Source organism: Peromyscus maniculatus, chromosome 1, assembly GCF_049852395.1.
Source record: "Peromyscus maniculatus bairdii isolate BWxNUB_F1_BW_parent chromosome 1, HU_Pman_BW_mat_3.1, whole genome shotgun sequence".
Classification (NCBI taxonomy): domain Eukaryota; kingdom Metazoa; phylum Chordata; class Mammalia; order Rodentia; family Cricetidae; genus Peromyscus; species Peromyscus maniculatus.
The window spans coordinates 181,054,183-181,072,384 of NC_134852.1; the positions used below are offsets into that span (position 1 = coordinate 181,054,183).

Consider the following 18,202-nt stretch of genomic DNA (forward strand, 5'->3'; position numbering starts at 1 on the left):
CTGGCTGTCTCCTGCCAAAATAAATTTCCTCTCTTGTTTTCTTAAGAAGTAGTGAAGAATAGTAATACTTAGCAAATAGATAACTCATATTTCAGGTTAGAAAATTTGTCCCTAATCTATGAGAAGTTCAAACTAGTGAAAAATATTTGACATCAAAATATTCAACAAAGACTGCTGTTTTACTTGGTAAATCTCATGTGTTGTTTAATAAAGTATTTTCTTTTTTTAATGAACTCGCTGGGGCCTTAAGATTCAGCTCAATTGGTAGAGGTCTTGCTTAGGATGCACAAAGCCCAGGCACCGCGTGCTGGGAAGGTGGAGACAGGAGGGCTCATGCTTTTCCTCAGTTGCATAGCAAGTTCAAGGCAGCCTTGTGGCTACATGAGACTGTCTTAGAAGGAGAGAGAGACAAATAGTTGTAACTCCATTGACCTGTGAACTGTCTTTCCATTGATGGTAATGGAGAAAGTTCTGCTTAGAATTCCTGCTCTGCGAGTCTCTGAACGATACCGTCTGTGGTTCTTCCATCATTTCTGCACCAGGAGCTTACAATTTCCTTTAATTTCTCTTCAGAAATATTAGGCTTTGTTCAGACAAGCATTCATATTATTTTTAAAGTGAAGAAGGGCTGTTGATATGGCTCACTTGAATAAAGGTGTTTGCTGCCAAGCCCACCAACCTGCATCCAGTCTCTGGGACCTAAATGGTGGAAAGAGAACTTAACTCTTTAAGGTTCAGCAGACCTTCATACATGCACAGAACACAAACACATAGTTTAAATGTTTTTATTTTTAATTAAAAATTGTTTTCAATTTTTAAGTGAATTAACATGCTTCCCCAAAGAGCACACATCTGTTACTCAGTGGTTTCATTACAGTGTAGAGATGTAGGCAGGGTGATTCTCAAGTTAATCCTGGGGTACTTTCAGAGAAAAACAAGTCAGTTTACTATTCTCAGAGTTAGTCACATTCCAGTTCTTAAATTGATGTGGGACAAAGGTGGTACTTGTCTGGGTTGGGGTTGGGTTTCCCATTTCCATTTTCCAGCATACCGTTCACATTTTAACAAGAAGACCCTTCGAGCCTGCAGCCTTCAGTACCCACCTGTGGGGGATGTTTGTCCTGTTTCACAGCCTGTCCAATACTGAATCAGCCAGTATTGGTTTGCTCGGTGTCGGTATATGGGGAAAGCACAAAGGTGAGGAAGTGTTGGCTGTGGATTACTCACCATCACTGACAGGTGAAAGTGTTTTCAGAGGCCTGCCTGAAAGAACGCGACCTTTTCTAAAGGTAGAGAATAACTTTAAAACCCTCTAACTTTCATTTGGTTACTCCTGTTACCTTCAGACCCTTTTGGGGAAATAGGAAGCTGCTGGGCCGGTCTACACTTGATGAGACACTCCTTGTGTGCTATATGTGGAAAAACTCGGGGTTTTTAGAGATCATTCAAAGGGGTGGCTAAAGAGATGAATCGCTGGTTAAGAGCACTTAAATGTTTTTGCAGAGGGCCAGAGTTTACTTCCCACACCCATATCTGGTGTTCCAAGCTCCTGTAACTCCAGTGCCAGGAGACCTGATGCCCTCTTGTAGCCTCTGTAGGCATCTACACACACGTGCACATGCACACTTTAAAAATGAAACCTTTTTAAAAAATCGCAGGGGAATGCTACAGATTCAGAAACCTTACTGGCTTTTACCAGTGCTTTTTGAGCCCAGCTAGACTATTTTAATTGTTTAAAAAAAAAATCCTAACTTCCAGAATGAAAATCTTTAGTTGCAAGCTATTAGTGCAGGGATATTGTTGAAGACATGCTCCCGCCCAGGGCATTCAACTCCATGCATATTCCATGTGACACAAAATAAAAGCTCTTGCACTGGTTACCACATATTTGCTTTTCAGCAGGATATATTAAGTAATGGTACTTTAAAAAAATTTTTTTTATATGTATGGGTATTTGCCTGTATATGTCTGCAATGTGTGTGTGCATGGTACCCGTGGAGGCCAGAAGAGGGCATTGGATCCCCTAGAACTAGAGTTACAGATGGTTATAATCTGCCATGTGGGTGCTGGGAATCAAACCAGGTCCTCTTGTCCAGCAGCCAATGCACCTAACTGCTGAGCCATCTGTCCAGCCCCAGCAATGATATCCTTTATCAGTGTCTGACATCAACCTATCCAACAGAAAACAGGTCCCTTTTGTCTGTTTTAATAGAAAAGCCATACACCATTCCCAAGTGGATGTATATACAATATCTTGGTTGGTCTGGTCACAGGAAAAAATGTCACTTCATGTTCTCCAATCCTCCTACCTCCTCCACATCTCCAGTGTCACGAAAGTCAGTGTGAATACATCAGTACAGCAGGAGAGAAAGAATGTCATAAGATGCTTTGTTGGGAAGACCTGTTTATTAGTACTGTTGAAGACCATTTATTAGAAAGAAGCCACAGCAGATAACAGGAAGGGGTTGGGGGCCTGTGAAGGGCCCGAGAGAGGTAAAGGGCGACAACCACAGTGCTGATATCACCACATGTAACAGAACCCACCGATCAGTCCTAAATTTAGGTAGTTCACAACAATGTTAGAAAGCAGTTATCAACATTCAGATAAAGCGTTACAGAAACATCGACAAGGGACAAGATGTTCATTGGAATCCTAATTGAAGGCCTAGTCCATTTTGAAAGATCAATGGTGAAATTTAAAGAGCAAAGATTGCTCCCCTACTCCCAGATATATAAGAACCACTTGCTGGCATTTGTATCTCAAGTGTCTGAAATAAAATAGGCCAAAATTTCAAAGGCTTGTACAAGGGCTTGATTCTTTGATTTAGCACCAAGTAAAATAAAGAGTAAAATACATCTTCCTGGAAGGTAGAGTTGTTTTTTCTTCCACTTCTCATATTTTCTCACATCAGGCCACAGTATCTAAGGACATGTCCTTACTCCACTAAGGAAGTGACTGGAGTTTTAAGATGGTTTCACAGGCTTGGTTTAGTGGTACATACCTGTAATTTAAGCACTAAGGATGTTGAAACAAGAGGATCATGAACATGAGGCCAGCTTGGACAACATCATTTCAAGCAACCTGGGCTATATAGTGAGACCTGTCTCAAAAACTAAAGGCTAGGGCCAGGAGTGGTGATCTACATCTTTAATCCTAGCACTTGGGAGGCAGAGGCAGATGGATCTCTGAGTTTGAAGCCAGCCTGGTCTGTGTCGTTCCAGGACAGCCAGAACTACATAAGATCCTGTCACCAAAAAAAAAAAAAAAAAACAGGCTAAGGCTAGAGATGGAGCACAGTGATAGGGTGCTTGCCCAGAACACAAGAATAAGTTGGATCCACAGTGCTGTAGGTGGGAGAGGAGGCTCCTTAGACGGTACAAGAAAAGTTGTTCCCTTTGAAGTAGGGTGGCAACAGTGATCCCAGCACTTGAGAGGCTGAGACAAGAGGGCCTTGAAATCAAGGACTCTGATAGAGATATAAATGTCCTTGAGGGAACTCAGTTCCAGTACTTTTTAACCCAGCCTGTTGACTAGCTGGCCTCTATCAAGGGGCTGTCCCCAGCATACCCCATCTACGTCAGTGGCAAACTGCCCGGGGTGTTCTCTGACCCTCCGGTTTTCTTTTTACTACCGATTGCTCATCAAGGCAGACTGTCCATTTGTGTGTGAGAGAGAAACTGACAGGTAGGCCCTAAAACCTAGTCCTCGGCCTGAGTGACAGGTGAGAACCTAGGACTATTCCGCTGTCGTTTGCCAGTGTTCCTCCCAGAACTTAGTCGACAGAATCATAGGCCGCAGTACATGCGTGTTTGGAAAAGAACCAGCCAGACCGAAGTCACGTGCTCTTAAGTGCCAGTGGCTGCATTTTCATAGAAGATTGAAAGCTAGTAAATGGCGGACACTGCATGGTGGCCTGTGCCCTCCCTTTCCCCGAAAAGGCAGCAGTGAGTTTGCATCTGGCAACATCTGCAAATAAAGCCAGTTGCTTTCTTTTTAGAATCTATAGACAGTCTCCCCAAATACCACATCCCACTGGGCTAGAAGGGCATTGGCCTTTAATGAGATATTTATCTGCCTCAGGTAATATGTGATTTTTTGAACTTTCCCAGGAAAACGTGAAAATGTGATCGACCACTTTAACTGAACAGAGGGGTAGACGATTACCAGTTCTTTTCCGTTGTGCTCTGATTTTTTTTCTTAAGTTTCAACATCTCTGATGTTTTCCAATTGCACATCCACAGAAGACAACTAGATTAAACATCCGAGGTTATTTTAACAGATCAGCCTTAGTGTCTGACTCATTTGGCACATCCTTAGTAACATCCAGAAGAAAGTCATTAGGAAGAAGTCATAATTTTCAGAGAAGTCTTAGGAAAAGAGCTTCGAAAAACAAAGACGAGGCGAGGCGGCCCTGCTCACTACTCCCTCCTCAGGGAGTGACAGAGGCTTTCTGGGTAGTTTCTGGAACCTTCGTCTGTAGGAAAGAATATACATGGGGCCAGATCTTGTTGGTTTCCGTTCCAGAGAATGTTTCCAACACCCCTTTTTTCCTAAGGATGAAAAACAAAATAAATAGGTAGATAGGTAAATAGATAGATTACACAAGTCTAAATGTGCCTAATGTGTTTTTTCAAAGGGATTTGTAAAGTTCATGTGAGTTTAGAAGTTCTGCAAGTTTAGGTCTCTGATCCGGGGGAAGGAACTTGGGTGGACCTAGGAAAATCTAGATTCTAGTTTGTGCTTTGTCCTCTGGCACAGGAAAGGGGTCTTGAAAAGGATGTCAGCTGTCGAATTGAGCTGTGCTGCCGGCCAAGCCTATACTAATGCTTCATAGCTCGTCAAAAGCCCAGGTGCTCCTACTTACAGATACACTTGCCTTCTGGGAAGGGACTCAGCCTCAATCCCCAGGCTGGCGGGTTAGAGTCAGGGCCCATCAGCCACCAGGACACCCTGCCTGACTTTGTCTTCCACTGAAGTCTCTGAAAGTTTCCAGCACTCGTTATTCTTTTTACCAAGTTCCTTTCCCCGCTATTCTGCTTTCCTGAATTTGCTCTTGTCAGGGTTCTCTGTTTATCCCTGCAGGTTGGTTGGCTTGTCCCAAGGCAGACTGGCCATCAAAGGAGTTATTTCACTCCAGTGTTCAGTAGGAGGAAGATGAAGTGTGGGGCTCAGAATCCTGGGGTTTGCTTCTCAAACCACAGACTACCTTAAGGTTCTGAACTCCCCTGACCCACACACCTTTCTTGGGTGTGCACACTGGTTTGCAGGTCACTCAACTTGATTTAATACTTTCCATAGCTCTGCAGCCGTTCTCAATAGGCTTTCGCTGGGACAAAAGGATCCCTTTATTGACAACTCCTAACATTTGCCATGGTTAAATAACATAACAGCAGCTGTTTTCTGTGTGAAAGTATCTGCTACAGAGAAAAATTATGCAAAGGGAGTATTTACATAGAAGAAGCCTTTTAGCATCTAAATTCACAGGCAGGCGGAGCTTTCAGGAGAGCAAACTTTGAATGGGAAAGCTTCTTGGAGATGATGCTTTAGTATCAGCTACGATGCCAGGAGTGATGTACTACCGAGGCAGAACTCTGTAGGGAATGGGCACCTGGTCCCTCCTCACATTTGTATTGTAATTTCTCTGTAATGAAATGGAACCAGCTACAAAAATGAGTCTTCCAAAGAGTAAGAACATCACATTCTAGACAGACGAGCGTTCTCCAGCTGGGAAGAATAAGGAGACTATAAGCTCGTTCAAATAACAGAACTGACTATTACGAAGTTTCTTTTTTAAGGCTATTTCCATTTTTAGGTAAGCCTTTAAGTCTATGTATGCATTGTATATATGGCAAGAAGCAGCAGGAGCCAGGAACCCAGAAAGAAAAAGCCCCAAATCACTAATTTCTATAGCTTTCCTCAACCTCCCATCCTGTGTCAGAACTAATCCTTACAGGCATTTCCTCTCCTCACAGCCTCTTAGGAGTATTATTATCTGCCCAGGCACAAGGCGTTCTCTGTTGTGAGTCCCATGGACAGTCAGGCGGACCACACTCAGGACATGAGGTGTAGGTAGGTGAGACTGTTCCCACACCCTCGCTTCAACAGTGCCTGGCTGGAGCTAATGGCCATCGATCCCACGACTTTCTCTGGAGGGACAGGTGTCTCTCTTCTGCTGAGGTAGCGGAGCTGGCAGGAGCTGAGCTAAAGTCAGAGGACATTGTAGCCACCTGGGCCTGAAGCCAACCCAGGGAATGGAGCTGAAGGGGCTGGGTTTGGACCACACTCGTTAAGCCCCTGGACCAGCAGCCATCTGTATTTGGACTTCTTGGTTATAGAACTAACACCCCCCCCCATTTGCTTAAGCCAGTGTGAGTGGCTTCTGATGATAAGCACGAGTTCATCTCACTGCCCGATGCAGCTTCTTTGCGCAGTTTTCCTCTTTATCCATACAAGGTGACTGTCTTGGAGGCCTGTAGGAACTGAGTGTACTTGTCTGCTTAGACAGGGGCCTGGCACAGTGCCAGTAGGGTCCCCAACAGTGGCTGATTCAGTAGCTGGGGACTGCTCTAAGCCTTTGCAGAGGCTCTCACTCCCGTCCCATAATAGTTCTGAAAGCGGGTATTTAACACTGGCTGGTTGCAAATAAGGAATCCGAAGAGAAATGCCTTGCCCAGGGTTATAGAGCCAGGCTCCGTATACAATCACAAGCTTAAAGTAACGGCTACTGTAAGTGATCACCGCCAGGCGGTGGTGGCGCACGCCTTTAATCCCAGCACTTGGGAGGCAGAGGCAGGTGGATCTCTGTGAGTTCAAGGCCAGCCTGGTTTACAAAGTGAGATCCAGGACAGGTGCAAAGCTACACAAAGAAACCCTGTCTCGAAAAAACAAAAAAGACGGTGAGAAAAGCGAGAACTCACTGGTAATACTGCAGGACGGGCTCTGTCTGGGCTTCATAGGCCTTCAGTCTCTTGATCACCGTCTCTGGTTTGTCATCCTCACGCTGAATCAGAGGTTCTCCTGTCAGGTCATCGATGCCCTGGACAGACGTCGAAGAATGTCAGCTCAGCGTGACAGTGTCTTTCTAAGCAGATAGCCTCTCTATTCCAGCACCCATCACAGAAATGTGCTCATGTTTCAGGGAACAGGATCCAAGCTAAAGGCAGATGACTGCCGCTGTGAGAACCCCCAGGGCCATTTCCATAGTGCTGTGCGGTTTGGACTGGGACGCCCCTGTCTGTCCCTAGGCCCAGGTCCTCGGAGTGTTGGTTCCCAGGTGTGGTAGACATTCCAACCGCAAGCCCGTGTTGCAGATCCTCACTGCCTCTGCCCTGCACTCACACCCTGGCACAGAGGAAGGAAATCAACACTTTTTGTCTGTGTCAGGTTTCTCACAGCTGTAGCCAACACCTGAGAAAACTGAGTAGAAGGGAGGAGCTGTGTATTTGGCAGATTGTTTCAGAGGGCTCGGGTCTTGGCTGCTTGAGTTTGAACTTGAGAACATCATGGTTGGAGTGTGTGTGTGTGTGTGTGTGTGTGTGTGTGTGTGTGTGTCTGCATGTGTGCGTGTGCATGGGTACACATGTGCACATGCACATGCAGTTTTCTTCACAGGATGCACAAGAAGAAGGTCGGGGAAGGGACTAAGGATCATGCATAATCTGCAGAGGTACTGTCCCAGTGACCCACTTTTCCAGTTAGGCTCCACCTCAAAAGCTACACCACCATTTGGGGACCAAGCAGTCACCACATTGAGCCTATGGGGGACATTTCACAGTTAAACCGTAACACTTGAGCGAGGCACAGACCTGTTCCAGAGGAACGCACCTTTACTACCAAGCTTGAGTGGACCAGACCCATCAAGTACCCTGGCAGTAGTCTTGGTCAGACAGAGGATGTCCAGGGTTACAGAACTATGCCTGGGAGGGGAAGAGAACTCACGGACACTCTGCTGTGTGTCAGCCCCGCTGCGGTTACTCACCACAGTCTTGGGAGGGTTGAATTCAATGTTGTACACTCGGCCACTGGCCGGATGGATCCAGCGAGCAGTAAGGCGTTGTTTAATGACCTCAAAGGGCACGTTGAGGTTTATCACTGTGTCTATCTGGTAAACTCTATCCAGGGCTTCTGCCTGTGGAAGTGTCCTCGGAAAACCTGTATATGAGGGGAGGGAGGGGAAGACAAAGAGAAAGGGTTAGTGTTAGGCAAACTGAAGCCAGGAATGAAGCCAGGCAGGTGGACCAGGACTGTAACAACCTTGAGCAAATTTCTTGGTGTCTACTTGACTGTAGAGCACCCAGATATTTGGTTAAACATTCTGAGTGTGCATTCGAGGGTATTTCTGTCTAACACAGCCCTTCGCTCTCCTGGGGCGGTAAGCCTCAGTGAAACAGGTGGAAGCCTGTGGAGACGGGGACTATCTGCCTGCCATCATGCTTACCAGCCAAACGGAATTCAAGTCAGATGTGACGGCATGCTTGCCATGGCCGCACTTGGGAAGTGGGGGCAAGGGTTCAAAGCCTAGGCTACATATTAATAATGGAGTTCAAGGCCAGTTCGGGCTACATGAGACTCTGTCTTAAAAACAAACAAAAGGGGCTGGAGAGAGAGCTCGGTGGTTTAAAGCACTTGCTGCTGTTGTATAGGACCCAGGTTCAGTCCCTAGCACCCATATGGCAGCTCAAAACCATCCATAACTCTAAGATGTAAGGGTTCTGATTTTACCTTCTGGCCTCCATGGGTGCCAGGCATGCACGTGGTACGCATACATAACATGCAAGCCCAACACTCATAAATCTTAAATGGAGCAAGTGCGAGTCACCACACTTAGTTCTCTCTAAAACAAAACAAAAACAGAAAAAAACAAAAACAAACAAACAAAACCCTAAAAAAAAAAAAAAACACAAAGTATCCTCGTCCAGTGGCTCATACCACCTGTAACTCCAGCTCCAGGGGATCTGACACCTTCTGGTCAACAACAGCTCCTACACACACACACACACACACACACACACACACACACACACACACACACACTTACAATTTTTTAAATAAGACAGGAATAGTAGCAGCACTCAGGAGGCAGAAGAAGGCTGAATTCTTAATTTGAGGCCAGCCTGGTCTACACAGTGAGTTCCAAGCTAACCAGAACTACACAGTGAGACCCTATCTTTAAAAAAAAAATATGTATATGGGAAAGGACTTATCAGGAGGACATCATCTTCATTCAAAATCTCTGAAGGCTGAGTCTGAAATATGACAAAAATATGACATATGACATATAAAAGTTTTTACAGTCTGAACATCCCTAATCCAGAAATCTAGATCCAGTGATGTCAGAGGTGTCCAACTTGGGGTTTAGGGTGCTCAGGAATGCTCAGCTGGTAAAGACCACAGCTGGAAGCACAAAACTCTGAAGTAGGAAACGTGGTCTCAGGCATTTGAAAAACGGGGTATGCAGCCAGTGCAGCTAAAATAGTTTAAACAATGTGGTTCAAAAACACAGAGAAAAGCAACTAGAAATGATTATTGAGTCCCAAAATAGACACAAGTACGCTGGGGAATTTGAAATGGTATCTGATCCCAAACTTTTTACTTTACAATGTTATGACTAGGAACATTCTGTCCAGGGCACAAGGAAGTTAAGATTTATGAAAATAATACATTTCTCAAGGGTGACAGAGGCTAAAATGCATATGCAATGATTTGTTAGCGCTAAAAACACAGCTTACCAAAGCTCAAACATGGAAAATTTGGCTTATGACTTAGAACTCATAATGGGATAAAATAACTATTAAGGAACCCGGATCGAGGGACAATGGCCCCAAACAAAGTTAATGGCAAGAGGTTCAGCCTGGAACACTTTATGTAGCCCCAAGATGAAAGAAAATAGCAAGTATTTACTATAGAATTTATAATGAAGTCATCCTGAGAGAAACAATTTGACTATCTTTAATGAGACTAATAGAGTATAATAGCTCATTCCACAGAAGGCTTTCAGATGCCAACAGCCATACGGTAAAGGTTTTATAGCGACCATTTCTTTCAACTGCCCTAATGCCCATGAGAGAGATGCTGTTGTTATCTCCACTTTACAAATGAGGAAGCAGGCAGAGCAACAGCAAATGCCTTGCTGTCTGTCGCTCATGAAGCCATTAAGCAGTGGCAGTCACAGTGAACACACGCAGTCTATGTAACCTAACACCTGCACTCATAATCAAGGAGTTTGCACTGAAAAAAGTCTTAACAAAAATACCTCTCTATTGGCCCGATTCTTATTACAGTGTTCATACTGCTGCTCTTGTGGAGGGCCCAGGTTCGATTCCCATCACCCACATAGCACCCACAACCATCTGTAACTCTACTTCCAGGAGCTCAGATGACCTTTTCTGGCTTTCTATGGGCACCATACCATGTGGTGTACATACATGCTTGCAGGCAAAGCACTCTACACAAAATTTTGAAATGTTTATCTTCAGTAACTTAGAATAAAACATCCATTGGGATAAAAGGCCTGAATCAAAATAACCTGTGACAGGAGAAGAAACGTAAGGCTATGGGTTTTTTTTTATTTTATTTTATTTATTTATTTATTTATTTTTTCTGGAGCTGAGGACCAAACCCAGGGCCTTGCGCTTGCTAGGCAAGCGCTCTACCACTGAGCTAAATCCCCAACCCCAAGGCTATGTTTTGCAGCATCATTCCAAACAGTGAAAACCTGGCTGCCACCTACATGCTCCTCAAGTGGGGAATTAAAGTATAGTATGTATGCTAAATGCAAAAAAATGTGTCTTTTAGCCCACTGAAACCAAACTGTCCTTGTGGTTTAATTCAGCTGAAATGCAAATTGCAAAAGTTGGTTTATGTGTATGTAAAAGCCAGGATTCTCTAGAGGAACAGAACTTATAGAATGGATACACATATATGTATTTATTAGAATGGCTTACAGGCTGTGGTCCAGCTAGTCCAACAATGGCTGTCTACCAACAAAAGGTCCAAGAATTCAATAGTTGTTCAGTTCATGAGGCTGGCTGTCTTAGCTGGTCTTCAGCATATGCCAAGTAGGCTCTAATGCCAGTGAAGGAATGGACTTGCCACCAAGAGCTAGAGCAAGCAGGCGAAGAGAGCAAGCTTCCCTCTTCTGTGTCCTTTATATAGGCTGCTGGCAGAAGGTGTGGCAGATTAAAGATGGATCTTCCTTCCCACTTCTAAAGATCTGGATTAAAAGTGTATCTTCTCACCTCAGAAAATCCAGATTAAAAATGAGTCTTCAGACTTCAAGGAATTAAGGGGGGGGGGGGGAATCCCTCACAGGTGTACCCAGCCACTTGGGTTTTAGTTCAGTCCAGATGTCATCAAGATGACAAGCAAGAACAGCCATCACAAGTCCACCCCTTGTCAGCTTGACACAATTACATCTCTTTATGCTATGCTTAATTTCCATGTGTAACCAACCAGGTCATAATAATGCCTAACTATCCCACGTACAATCACAAACACGTTATATATTTAACCAGGTCATAATTACATCTAATATAACTATCTCTTGTACAACTGCTAATGCATTGTACAGTTAGTATAGGTGGCAATGTCCCTTGAGAGATATTGTTTTAGTATCTCAAAACTTAAATGTGATAACCACTGATACTCTTCTTAACTAATATTACAGGATAAAGAAACGGAGGAAAGAAAATACAAATATATGTACAAACACATTCTTAATAAAATATGACAAACATTTATGGCAGTTATAATCCTCATGTCTGCAACTGGTCATTTGGCCTTAGCTGGTATTTATAACTACCTTCCTTTAATACCCATTCTGTATTTCCTTCACCCCCAGCCACCTCAGCAGGTCTTGGCTCTTTTCCTGGAGGAATGATCCATACCTGTTGTTGGGTTCTTTTTCCTTTTTCTTTTCTTTAATCTTTTGCTCTTTGGGGGCTCCGCACCCAGCTCCCAAATAAATACATGGAGTCTTATTCTTACTTATGAATTCTTATCTTAGTTATGAATGCTTGGCCTTAGCTTGGCTTGTTTCTAGCCAGCTTCTCTTAACTTACATTATCCCATCTACCTTTTGCCTCTGGGCTTTTGTCTTTCTCTATTCCATATACCTTTCTTTACTTCTTATTCCATGGCTTGCTGTGTAGCTGGGTGGTTGGCCCCTGGTGTCCTCCTCTCCTTCTTTTCTTGCTCCCCCAGAACTTTTCTTCCAAGATTTCTCCTCCTATTTCTTCTCTCTGCCTGCCAGCCCTGCCTGTCCTTTCTCCTACCTAGCTGTTGGCTGTTCAGCTTTTTATTAGACCAACCAGGTGTTTTAGACAGGCAAAGTAACACAGCTTCACAGAGTTAAACAAATGCAACATACAAGAATGCAACACATCTTTGCATTATCAAATAGATATTCCACAGCATAAATGAATGTAACACATCTTAAAAGAATATTCCACAACACATACCTTCATTCCTGCAGGGTCTGTGCCCTTTGTCATCTGCCTGGATTAGGCTGTGGTAGTTTCCCATTGACATTAATCACAGGACATGGTAGCACCATGAGATGCTCTAAAGGATCTCCTCCACCCAAACATAATCCTTCTTACCTCCATTGTGGGGAAGCAATCCAATTTCCCCTTGGTAATCTGGATCAATCACTCTTCCTAACTCGGTTTATTCCTTTCTTAGTCTGTTGGCTTAAAGGCATCAGAAGCTCAAAGTGGCCAGGGGAAGCCTGAGTTTCCCGATCAACGAAATGTTTGTTGTATCTCCTGGCAGGACTACCCCCAATCCTCTCTGGAATCAAAACTTCTAGACCAGCAGAACTTAAGGTCATGGGAACAGGAAGCAAGATTTTCCTAGTTGGTCACTAGAGATGACAGTGAGTGAAACTATTCTCTTTTCCACTGTCTTAGTTAGGGTTCCTACTGCTGTGAGGAGACACCATGACCACAGCTACTCTTATAAAGGAAATCATTTAATGGAATAGATTATGGTTCAGAGGTTTAGTTCATTATCATGGTGGGACATGGCAGGGTACAGGCAAACATGTGCTGGAAAAGGAGCTGAGAGTTTTACATCTTGATCCAAAGGTAACAGGAAGTGAACTATCTTACTGAGCATGGCTTGAGCATATATGAGACCTCAAAGCCCACCTCCACAGTAATATACTTCCTCCAACAAGGCCACACCTCCTCATAGTATCATTCCCTTTGGGGGGCATTTTCTTTCAAACCACCACATCCACCCCTTGATTCCTGGACCTGTGGATCCTGGCAATGACGGGAAGCAGTACCATATATTGGGCACTGATTTAAAGCACACACTGCCTTCTGGAGAACCCTAGCCCTGCCCTCCATGCTGCTGCCACCTAATTGGTGCTGTAACTGTGTTTTCAAAAGGCCATTCCATATTTCTGTCAGACCAGCTGATTCAGGATGGTGGGGAACATGGTAAGACCAGAGGATTCTATAGTCATGGGCCTACTGTTGCACTACCCAAGCTGTGAAGTGAGTTCCCTGGTCAGAAGCAATCCTGTGTGGAATACCATGACGGTGGATCAGGCAATCTGTAAGTCCATGCATGGTGGTTTTGGCAGAAGCATTACATGTAGGAAAGGCAAATCTATAACCAGAACAAGTACCTATTTCAGTAAGGACAAAGTGTTGTCCTTTCCACCAGGAAATGGTCTAGTGTAGTCAACCTGTCACCAGGTAGCTGTCTGGTCACCCCTGGGAATAGTGCCACATCTGGGACTCAGTGTTGGTCTCTGCTGTTGGCAGATCTGGCACTCAGCCCCAATTGTAGCCAGGTCAGTCTTGGTGAATAGAAGTCCATGTTATTGAGACCAGGCATAACCTTCATCTCTGCCACCATGGCCACTTTATTTATGTGTCCACTGGGCAATGACAGGGATGGCTGGGCAAAGAGGCTGACTGTCCTCAGATCAGGTCATCCTATATACTAAGTTACTGAACTCCTCTTCTGCTGAAGCCATCTTTTGATGAGCATTTGGCTGGGACACAAGTACCTTCACATCCTTCGCCCATTTGCAGAGATCTATCCATTCTTCCCCAGATGTCTTTCTCACCAATTTTCCAAAATGCCCTTTCCAGGTCCCTGACCATCCAGCCAATCCATTGGCTACAGCCCGTAAATCAGTGAACAGTCACATATTTGCCCACCCCTTCCAAATAAAATGTATGACCACGTGCACTGCCCTAAGTTCTGCCCACTGTAAAGATTTCCCTTCACAGGGATCTTTCAGGGTTGTTCCAGAAAGGGGTTGTAATGCTGCAGCTGTCCACTTCTGAGTGGTATCAACATGATGTGCAGAACCATCAGCAAACCCTAGTCTTCTCTTCCTCAGTCAGCTGATCACAGGGCAGATTCTATGGTGCATGCTTGGCAGTAGACAGCATTGTAATGGGAGTAGAAACCATAGGCAACTTCTTTATGTAACTTGCTTGTGCCTTTAGGACCTGCTCCGGCCCAGTCACATATATACCACATCCATTTGACAATGGATTGCTGCTGTATACGTCCTACTTTATGACTCAGCTCATTCATGATGGCAGCTCGGGCCAAATGGTAACTTGTTAGCCCACTGTCAAATGTTCAGTTTCCACTAAGACCCAATAGCAGACCAAGAGCTATGTCTCAAAGGGAGAATAATTGTCTACAGATGATGGTAGAGCCTTGCTCCAAAATCCCAAAGGACTCTTCTGTGATTCACCTACAGGGCCTGCCAAAGGCTGCAAACAGCATCTCTATCTGCCACTGACCTCTCAAGTACCATTGGAGCTGCTGGATCATGTGGTCCAAGTGATAGAACAGCCTGCACAAGGGCCTGGACTTGAAGAGCCTTCTTCTGTTCCAGGACCTACATAAAGCCAGCAGCTTTCCTAGTCACCTGGTATATGGGCCAGAGTAATACACCCACATGAGGAATGTGTTGTCTGCAGAATCCAGACAGGCCCACTATAATGTTGTGCTTCTTTCTTGGTGGTGGGAGGGGCCAGGTGCAGTAACTTAGCCTTCACTTTAGAAGGATTATCTCTGCATGCCCCACACCACTCGACTCCTAAGAATTTCACTGAGGTAGAAGGTCCTTCCTTGAATTTTTGGATTTATTTCCCATCCTCTGATATGCACATGTGTTACCAATGTGTTCAAAGTGGTTGCTGCCTCCTGAGGCTCACTTGGTCCAATCAGCATAATGTCATCAGTATAGCGCATCAATGTAATATTTTGTGGAAGAGACAGGTGATCAAGATCCCTTCTAACTAAGTTATAACACAGGGCTGGAGAGTTAATCCTTGAGGTAAAACTGTAAAAGTATACTGCTGGCCTCAAAGCAAATTTCTTCTAGGGGTCCTTATGAACAGGTACCAAGAAAAATATATTTGCCAGATCAATAGCTGCACACCATATACCAAAAGATGTGTTGATCTGCTTAAGTAAGGACACAACATCTGGTACAACAGCTGCAATTGGAGTCACTATTTGACTGAGTTTTTGATAGTCCACTGTCATTCTCGATGGTCCATCAGTCTCCTGCACTGGCCAGATAAGGGAGTTAAAGGGAGATGTGGTGGGACTTTCAAGTCCTTGATGGTGGCACTAATTCCTCCAGGGTCATGATACTGTTTTTGATTCACTATTTTCCCTGGCAGATTGTTGGAGCCTACCAAGGTTTCCTAGTGGCTTTACCTAGCAGGACTGCGTAAGAGGATAATTGGGCCACGGGGCTGGGTACCAGGTGTTTGGAAGGGTCTTCACGTGGTTGTATCTAGCAGGGGGAGGTCTTTTTGCCTCACTCCTTGGCATTGTTACAAAAAGCCCTTTGGAATAAAGTTCTGGGCTGGTGGGTTTTGACCCAGGTCCTCCCGAGGCTATCCTGTGTTTCTGTCTTTCCTCTCATCGTCTAGGTCTCTCTTTCTATCTACAAATTCCTCACTTCTCCCTGCTCAAGAGTACTCTGGTCGTAAAAGTGGGGGCTGGTCCCCCACAGTAGAGGCAACTCTAAAGACTTCATTTACCCGTTCCAACCATAATATTCCCCAGTCCATAGGTGAGAACCAATGGGAGAATTCTGTTAACTTCTAAGTATGTCTATCTTGATTATATATTCTGGAACTGGGGAAATAACCACAGGTTGAGTTCGGGAACCCACTGGACCTGCTGTGAGTCCGACATCAGTCAAAACTCCATTAATCACCTGACCTCCATAAGCCCCTACTTTAACTGGAGGGCCACAGCATTTCTTGGGATTACCCGGAATCAGTGTTAATCCAGAGCCAGTATCCAACAGACCCTGGAATGTCTGGTTGTTTCCTCTCCCCCAGTGTACAGCTACACTCGTCAAAGGCCACAGGTCCCTCGGGGGAAGAACTGGAGAAAAGCCAACAATACTTGTATGTGTTTTATCAAGGGCCTTCCTCAGGGGAACCTGGCCATCCTTTCTTTCAAGGGGTTCTGGGCCTGCAAACTGCCTCAAGTCTGGTTCATGGGCCAAGATTCCCTTCTGCCACCATCCAATGTAGACTTCCTTTCATTTGTTTGAGAAATTTTTCCACTTACCCAGATCAAACAAAAAGGCAGTAGGCTTCTTATCTATTTCATGCCTGGAAACACTGTGATTGATTAGCCAGTACCAAAGGTCCACATAAGCAAAAATCACTTTGCCTTGCTGCCCATTATGAGCCAGGCCATCATGTATGATATTGCTTTGCCTATGTTGCCCATTATGATAACTATGATCATCTTGCCTTTGGCATTCAGTCCTGCCACCTGGCCCTGCTCCTTTGGGGCCCAATTCAACCCACGGCATTTAATCCATTTAAGCAGTGTCTCCAAGCCTAGGTCTGGCACAGGGAAAAGGGAGACAACAAAGCTCTTCAAATGCACTGGTGCCCTCTCCCCATTTTGTGACTTATAGGATTAATAAAGGGTATATATTGTGGAGGATTCGGTTTTACACAGCGTAGCCACTTTTAACATTGCAATCTCCCTGAGCCTTAACATCCCTTCCTCAACACTAAGCCCGGGGATATCAAGCACCTCTAACTCTGTTTCAGGAGGCCATCTTTTGAGAATGCTTCAGCCAACCACTCAGACAAACGGTCGGCACTCTTTTCATCTGTGCGAGCTTCCATATTGAACCTCGAATCTCCGCTCAGTGAGCCCAATCAATAAACTCAGTCTGGTCCAGTTTTACGTTCCTTCCACCATCATCCCACACCCTTAAAATCCATTCCCACACATAATTCCCCAGACTTCTCCTTGAATGAATTAGCAAGCTCACTAAGCTCTTTAGTGGTGTAGTATACCTCTTCATGGACTACACTTTCTATCTCCAGGAGCCTGCTTAGCCTGGAGTCTGGTTATAGTCTAGAGGCAACTATCGGTGGGCCCTGAGGCACATCACTGGTGTCTTGCCTGGCATTTCCTTCAGAGAAAGTTACTGCTGGGTTAGCAGACAGTGAAGGATTAATTTCCTCAGTCAAAGGCAGAAAAGGCAGTATTTCAGGGGTTGGGGGTGGGAATACGTCTTCTGCTGAGGGAAAGTAGAGAGACTGCTTCCTTAGGTGAGATTAAACCCTTGAGAATCTGAGAGTTCAAAGTTCCCAGTCTCAACGGGGTCCTCCCACACATCCCCATCCCAAGTTACAGAATCCCATTCTTTATCAATGAATGCCCTACTCTAACCACCAACACCCTCTGAGGCTGGGACTTGAATTTTCACTGTAATTCAGCCAGCCCTATAATGAGGGCTTTGGGCTGATTTTCTGAAACTTGAGCTCTGTGGCCTCTGGAGAGAAGATTCTCTTCCAGGACACATAGAAACCTTGAGACTGTATTCACACCTGGAGTTGGTTAATTTTATCAGTGAGTTCACTGTCCTTCACCATATTCTAAGATGCTAGAACTTGGCTAATTTTATCATGGAACTCACTCTTTTCCTTTGTCAATTTATCCAGATGTGCCAGGAGCAACTGACCAGCATCATTTTCCTTATTTTTCCACAAATTGTCAAAAGTTGAATATACAGAGTCACCAAATCCATTTTGCTTCTCACAATTGGTGAATCAGGATAATCAAATACATTCATCTCCTTAATCTTGTTCGGTTTGGTTGTTTGTTTTGAGACAGGGTTTCTCTGTGTAGCACTGGCTGTCCCGGAACTTGCTCTGTAGACCAGGCTGG

General features: G+C 44.7%; 1 protein-coding gene across 1 annotated transcript in view; it reads right to left on the reverse strand.

Annotated features, from left to right (window-relative positions):
- Positions 1–769: 769 nt before the first annotated feature.
- Positions 770–18,202, reverse strand: part of Ak3 (adenylate kinase 3) — a 30,300-nt gene continuing 12,867 nt past the window's right edge. The window contains exons 3-5 of the mRNA XM_076561909.1: positions 7,980–8,152; positions 6,919–7,037; positions 770–4,551 (exon numbers count right to left, since the gene is read on the reverse strand). Coding sequence (XP_076418024.1) covers positions 4,431–4,551; positions 6,919–7,037; positions 7,980–8,152 — 413 coding nt within the window. The 3' untranslated portion in view covers positions 770–4,430. The remainder of the gene's footprint in view (positions 4,552–6,918; positions 7,038–7,979; positions 8,153–18,202) is intronic.